At 41.5% G+C, this 7145-nt stretch overlaps 1 protein-coding gene across 1 annotated transcript in view; it reads left to right on the plus strand.

Annotated features, from left to right (window-relative positions):
- The window catches only part of Hacl1 (2-hydroxyacyl-CoA lyase 1), a 36064-nt gene that overhangs the window by 14819 nt on the left and 14100 nt on the right, over positions 1–7145 (plus strand). Inside the window, exons 8-9 of the mRNA XM_028787493.1 lie at positions 2672–2784; positions 6376–6511. Coding sequence (XP_028643326.1) covers positions 2672–2784; positions 6376–6511 — 249 coding nt within the window. The remainder of the gene's footprint in view (positions 1–2671; positions 2785–6375; positions 6512–7145) is intronic.

Below are 7145 nucleotides of genomic sequence, written 5' to 3' on the forward strand. Positions count from 1 at the left end.
TAAAATAGTATTACCTAGTAACTGTTCTTGGATTTAATTACTAAATCTAATTTTTAGAGCTTTGTGAATTCCTCACGTAGAAGTTACTCACCCAGTAACCTCAGATAGATATCTGCATTAATGTATGAGTTATTGACAGGTATCTTCTTGTAAGCCAAAAGGTGAGGCAGACAGCTGTTGAAACGCTCAGCAGAAAAGATGTCTATCTAGCTAATCCCCCAAAAAAGTGTTCTGAAGGGTGTCTCTATGCTTTGTCTTCTATTAGTATTTCTTAAATAATCTCCGAGTGAAAAGAAGTCTGAAAACCTCACACTTGATATCATTCATCTTGATGAAGATGCTACTGTATCCATCCGTCCCCTAAGTGATAGTTCTTTAGTCTTAGGAATAAAAGACACTTTTTCTTTTATAACGTTTTTAGAAAGATCCAGAAGTGTAGAAATATTTTTAAATGTTCGTTGTATTTTATTTATGTGTATATGTGTATGTCTGTGTAGTAGTATGCTGCATGTGTGTGAGAGTCTGTACAGGTCAGAGAAACTGCCAGATCCCCTGGAGCTAAATTACAGGCAGTGTTAAGCCACCTGCTATGGGTGCTGGGAAGGCAGATCAGGTCCTGGAAGAGTCAAAAGCGCTCTAGACCACTGAGCCTTCTCTCCAGCCCCAAAGAAATCATTTTATGTAACATTTTTTAGCATTTAGTGCTGTGCCTTCATTTTATCATGCATACTTAATCAGCGTGTTGAATTTTGTCTTTAGAGATGTTTGAGACTGGATCTATTGTATAGTCCAGGCTGGTTTCAGACTCAATCCCTTCTTCACTTCCCAAGTACTGGGACAGTAGGTGTGCACCACTGTCCTGAGTGTCACACAAATTACATATGTCACATTCCTGCTATAGCTTATTTATTAAACACCATAACATGCTTCATTGCTGTTTTAATTGTTTATGTGTACGTGTGTGTACGTGTGTGTGTGTGTGTGTGTGTGTGTGTGTGTGTGTATATGTTTGAGACAGTATTTCACTGCAGTCTTGACTGTCCTGGAACTTGCTTTGTAGACTAGGCTGGCCTCGAACACATAGAGATCCTTATGGCTCTGCCTCCCAAGTGCTGGGATTAAAGGCATGTGCTACCACACCCTGCATTGTTTTAAAGTTATTTCTTAAATGCATCTTTTGTGGGCCTTGAAATTGTGGAAATGGTTCTCTAATGGCTACAGAGAGTGGTCAGTATATCTGGTATACTGGGATGATGTCTGTCTTTGAGAATCCAACACAAGGACATCTATTGAGTATATATCAGAATATGACAGTCACAGTAACACTGAGGAATGAAGGACAGTGAGCCTTAGGTAAATTAAAAATCTGTAACCTTCCATTTTATATGTGAGAATGAATGGTGGCTCTGTCACTGTGAGGAGCTGTTGTTCAGAGATACTTAACTCTGGCAGTTTTAATGGTTCTTTAGTAAGGCCTGTTGTGATGCCTCACTAACTTTATTTTACTAGTGAGTTGAACCAGGAATGGTTGAAGTAGTGACAGCAGGGACATCAGTGACAGAACACTGGTACAGTGCATCTCTGCCAAACACCATCTGGAACCCCGTGCAAAGGAGATAATAGTAACCCCTCACCTTGTTTTGAAAGTCAAGTGAGAATAAATGGCACCCTTGGGGGTGCCATTGACACAGAATTTCTTTCTGTCAGTCATTCATTTGACTGGCTATTAGCTGATATTAAGGAACAACTCTTAATATGTCATAAGGACTTTATAGTCGTGTAAAAGTGGGTTCTTTTAGAACTGCATTTGCAAGCTTTTAAGAGTAAAAAGTCTGATTCCTGCAGTGAATTTCAAGATTCAAAGGGGAGGGGGCTCTGTGTGTGCATAGGTATGTGTACGAGTGATACAAATGTGGTAAAATGATATTCTCATTGAATATTTTTATTGAGTTTATAGCATTTCTTTTAAGGTAGGATCTCTATCTCAGACTATCTTCATAGGCCACGTTGGCCTCAAACTCACAGAAATTTGCCTTCCTGTGCCTCCTGAGTGCTGGAATTAAAGGTGTACATCACCATGCCTGGCCAAGTATATAGAATTTATTATCCTGTTTTCTACCTTTTTATGTAAAATTTGAAATTTTCACAGTAAGAAACTTTAAAAAATAGTCTCTTTGTTTTTAAAGATTTATTTATTTTATGTATATGAGTGCTCTATCTGCATGGACGACTGCTCTCCAGAAGTGGGTGTCAGATCCCCTTATGGATGATGAGGAGCCACTGTGTGGGTGCTGGGAATTGAACTCTGGAATAGCAGCCAGTGCTTTAACCACTGAGCAACCTCTCCAGCCCCCAAAATATTTTTTTTTTAAAGCTCTGGTTGTGCTAGTACTCACTATGTAGATTAGGCTGGCCTCAAACTCACTGCCTCTGCCTCCTGAGTGCTGGGATTACAAGTGTGAGCCACCACTTAGCCTAAAGAATTTATTTGTGTGTGTGCATGTTCTAGTGGCCAGAGCACAATTTGCTGGAATCCACTCTCTCCTTTCCTGAGTCCAGGGGTTGAACTCAGGTCTTCAGGCCGTCAGGCTTGGTGACAAGCGCCTTTGCTTGCTGAGCCATCTCCCAGCCCCATAACTGCTTTTAATTATAACATCGTTTTTCTTCTCAGGTACAAGGAGTGCTGCATGCCACCTCCAGTTAGCATGGCAGAAACCTCTGCTGTGTGTGCGGCAGCCTCTGTTCTCAGGAATGCCAAGCAGCCCCTGCTCATCATCGGGAAAGGTAGTCAGAGCTGTTAACTCCCAGGCTGGGAAGGCTGCCTCTCTCAACTGTCTTCATTGTTCTCTGTTCTGTGCTCTCTGCTTGGGATTGGGATAAGTGCTCTTTTCATCTGATTTCAGATCATAGAACCTACCTTCAGTGGCCCAGAGACCTCATTTTTACAAGAAAAAGTTTCACTTCTTGACTTAGAAGTAAATGTATTTCTTCTATTTCAAAAGTCTTTGGAGCCGGGCAGTGGTGGCACACGCCTTTAATCCTAGCACTTGGGAGGCAGAGGCAGGTGGATTTCTGAGTTCGAGGCCAGCCTGGTCTACAGAGTGAGTTCCAGGACAGCCAGGGCTACACAGATAAACCCTGTCTCGAAAAAAACCTAAAAAAAAAAAAAAAAAAAGTCTTTGGAAAATATGCAAAGTTTTAGAAAGAAGAGACTTCTCTATCTGGGGAACCAGTCTTGGCCTTCAGTACTTTATTTTTAATGTTTATTTTACATACTATGATCATGCTATCTGTGCAGCTTTATGTCTTATAAGCTACACACACACAGACACACATATATTGAGACAGGGTTTCTCTGTGTAGTCCTGGCTGTGCTGGAACTCCCCCTGTAGACCAAGTGGCCTCGAACTCACAGAGATACATCCGCCTCTGCTTCCAGAGTGCTAGGTTTAAAGGTCTGTACCACCATCACCACCACCACTCCCAGAATAAATATTTTTTCTTAAAATTATTTCCTAGATACAATTTTAACATTGAATCATATAGTTTGACACTTGCTGTCAAACATTTGTTTGGCAACTTTGATAAACATTCTTTTTTTTTAAAGATTATTTATTTATTTATTTATTTATTTATTTATATGAGTACACTGTGGCTATCTTTAGAGACACCGGAAGAGGGCATCAGATCCCATTATAGATGGTTGTGAGCCACCATGTGGTTGCTGAAAATTGAACTCAGGACCTCTGGAAGAGCAGTCAGTGATCTTAACTGCTGAGCCATCTCTCCATCCCTCTGATAAACATTCTTATGTGAAGGTCTTTCCATAGTTAGGATTTATGGTGATGTTCCAGTAGAAAATTAACTAAGTTAAAAGGTATGGGTATCTGGAAGGCTTTTGGTCCTGTGTTCAAATTGCTTACCCTTTAGGTGTCATACAAAACAATTTATTTGCCTGTTAATTTATTATTATTGTTTGTTCTTTCTTTTACTTTGTGTTGTTTTTTGATACAGGATCTCCTACGTAGCCTAGGTTTGCCTCAAGCATGCATGTACCTCAGGCTCATGGCTGGCTAGAATATAGTTGTTGTTCCTGCTTGCTACCCTAGAACCATTAGGATTGCCTGTGAGCATGCTCATCCATTCCAGCTGCTCAGGAGCCAACTGTAGACAAACTGAAGATGGTCTTACGGAAGGTGGTGGTGCTGCGGATGTAGCTCGGAGCTAGAATGTTTGGTTTTAAGTCCTGGGTTCTAGCCCAGGGGAGGCAATGAAGGAAAAACTGTAAGCTCAGTGCTGCACTCATCGCTTTGTATGATGTATTGATTTTTTTGACTGGCAAATAATTGCTTTGAGTCTCATCACCTGACGTATGAAGAATAGCAGCCACCTAACTAGGATGCGATTAAACAGTACTGAGTGTGGAAAGCTCTCGGTGGTTCTAGTTGTCATTCCTCAGTGAACAGCATTTACTTATGAGTGCTTACAGTATGGCAGCAATTATAGAGAATGTTCATGAGGATACAGGGAAATAATCATTTCCATCCAAAGGAAAGCGCACTGGGTAACAAGTAAGGATAGTATGCCAGTGTTGTGAACTTAATGTGTAGACCACACTGGCATCAAAATCACAGAGATCCACCTGCCTCTGCCTCTTGAGTGTTGGGATTAAAGATGTGCACCACCATACTGGGCTAATATATTCTTAATTTTTTATTATTGCTATTTTGTTTTGTTTGAGACAGTTCTGGATGTCCTGGAACTCACTGTGTAGACCAGGCTGGCTTTGAACTCAGAGAGCTCTATCTGCCTCTGCTCATGAGTGCTAGGATTAAAGGCGTGTACTTCTAAATTCTTTGTATTTCTTGTGTATGGTGTATGTGTGTGTACATTTTCATGGATGTGCATATGTGGATACCAAAAGGTGTTCTTCTCTGATATTTTTTTACACAGTTTCTTACTGAACCTGGAACTCATCCATTTAGCTATATCATGTGGCCAGTGAGCTCCTGGATCCCCCTGTCCATTCTCCTCAGTGCTGTGGTTATAGAAGTGTGCCACCATGCCTGGATTTAAACTCAGCCTCATGCAGGCACCACAGGCACCTTACTGACTGAGCCATCTCCTCATCTTCTTAGCTCCCGTTAGAGTACACTATGTACAGGGATGGTGAGGTGGAGCTCAGGAAGGGAGGTTCTTCTGTGTAGGTGAGGTGGAAGAGGGGACCAGAAGACAGGACACCACAGCCATACAATGAAAAGTTAATAGCTTTCCAATAGACAAGGGCAACAAAAGCTGTGAAGGAAGAAGGGACTGAGTAGATTAAGACACCAAAACAAGAAAGAGAGGAAGAACATTTTCTGGAGCTGGGCAGTGGTGGTGTACACCTTTACCAGCACTCTGGAGGCAGAGGCACGCGGATCTCTGTTCAAGGCCAGCCTGGTCTACAGAGTGAGTTCTAGGACAGCCAGCACTGCACAGAGAAACCCTGTCTCAAAAACAAAAAACAAACAAAAAAAAACCCAAAAAACGAAAGAAAAGAAAACTTACTGGCTGTAATAAAGAAGACTATTTTTTGTCACGTATACATAATAAAGAATTTTAAGATGACCTTTTAGTGCAGACTGTAATAGTGAAATTGAATATACACTATATTACCTACTAGGATTCCATAGAGAAGTAGATAGTATGCTATTAGCTCTAAAGAATATAAAGTTAAGTAGCTAAAAACAACAGTGGTCATAATGACTTCAGAAATGAAATTATTTATATGTCAAAACAGTAAGTTGTTTTCAGGGTCATTGAGGGCATGTTTTATTCTGTACCATATAGTTATAAAAACAAGTATGAGTCTGCTCAGGCTAGCCCTGTTAAAGCCATAGTATTGTAGATACTTAGAAACTCATGCATCCTGCACAGTACATACATACATACATACATACATCCTACACAGTATATACATATATACATATATACATACATACATACATACATACATACATACATACATACATACGTACATACATCCTGCACAGCAGACTGCAGAAGAGTTTACAGGTAATGTAGAGCAACGTTTCCACAGTCTTTATCTTTCGGGGCAGAGGTCTTCCCTACTTACCTCTCTTCAGGGAATTGTGGGTAGTAGTTTAGTAGGCCCAGAGCATGAAGCAGGAATGTGACTGCAGCCAGAGGTACAGATACAGGTTTTTGCTTAGAGGTAGTTTTTCCAAATAACTGCCACCATTCATTTTGCTTTCAGGCTAGTGTTTAATGCAGGAGGAGAATTTTGGGATCTAAAAGCAAATTCCTGTGACACATTTGAGGTTCCCAGCACTGAGTGTAACTGAGTCATCCCATGATCTGCCTTTCTCATAGGTGCTGCCTATTCCCATGCAGAGGACAGTATCAGGAAGCTGGTGGAGCAGTGCAATTTGCCATTTTTGCCTACTCCTATGGGAAAGGGTGTTGTCCCTGACAATCATCCCAACTGTGTAGGCGCAGCCAGATCCAGGTGCGTGGCATTCCATGTTTTAAGTACGGTGGCTTGGCAGATTTTACTGGATTAATTTTTTTTTTTTTTGGTGACCTTGATGAGAGAAGTTCTAAAAAGCTCATGTAATTTTAAACGTACCTGGTTTTTTTTTTTTTTTAACATTTCCATTTTTTAAAGATACTATTGATTTTCTCCTGGCCCTTGTGGATTTAGAAGAAACCCTTCGGTTATCTGTGTCATGGTTCTCCTGAACATAGTCTCTCCTTATCTCTGGCTACTTTCAAGAGTTCTCTTAGCTAAGTGTGGTGGCACATGTTTGTATTTTTTAAGGCTGGGTCAGGAGGGTTGGTTAGTGGCCAGCATAGTGAAACCCTAGGAGGGGTGGAGAAGGCATGTAGTTGGGAAGGAAGACCATTGGCGGGCTTGGAGTGACTGCACACTGCTCTGCTGCAGTGGAAGGAGGGAGGGAAAGGAGTATGAGAGGAGAGAACGGGAGGGGCTAGTGGACGGACAGGATGGGGAAATATGGTGGTGTGTGGAATGAGTATGTGCCATTTGGCTTCCCAGGAAGAAATGGAAGGGCTCGGGGCAATGGAAGGGCTCGAGGCGATGGAAGGAAGGGCTCGGGGCGATGGAAGGAAGGGCTCGGGGC

This window comes from Grammomys surdaster, unplaced genomic scaffold (assembly GCF_004785775.1).
Source record: "Grammomys surdaster isolate TR1022 unplaced genomic scaffold, NIH_TR_1.0 125669, whole genome shotgun sequence".
NCBI classification, from domain to species: Eukaryota; Metazoa; Chordata; class Mammalia; order Rodentia; family Muridae; genus Grammomys; species Grammomys surdaster.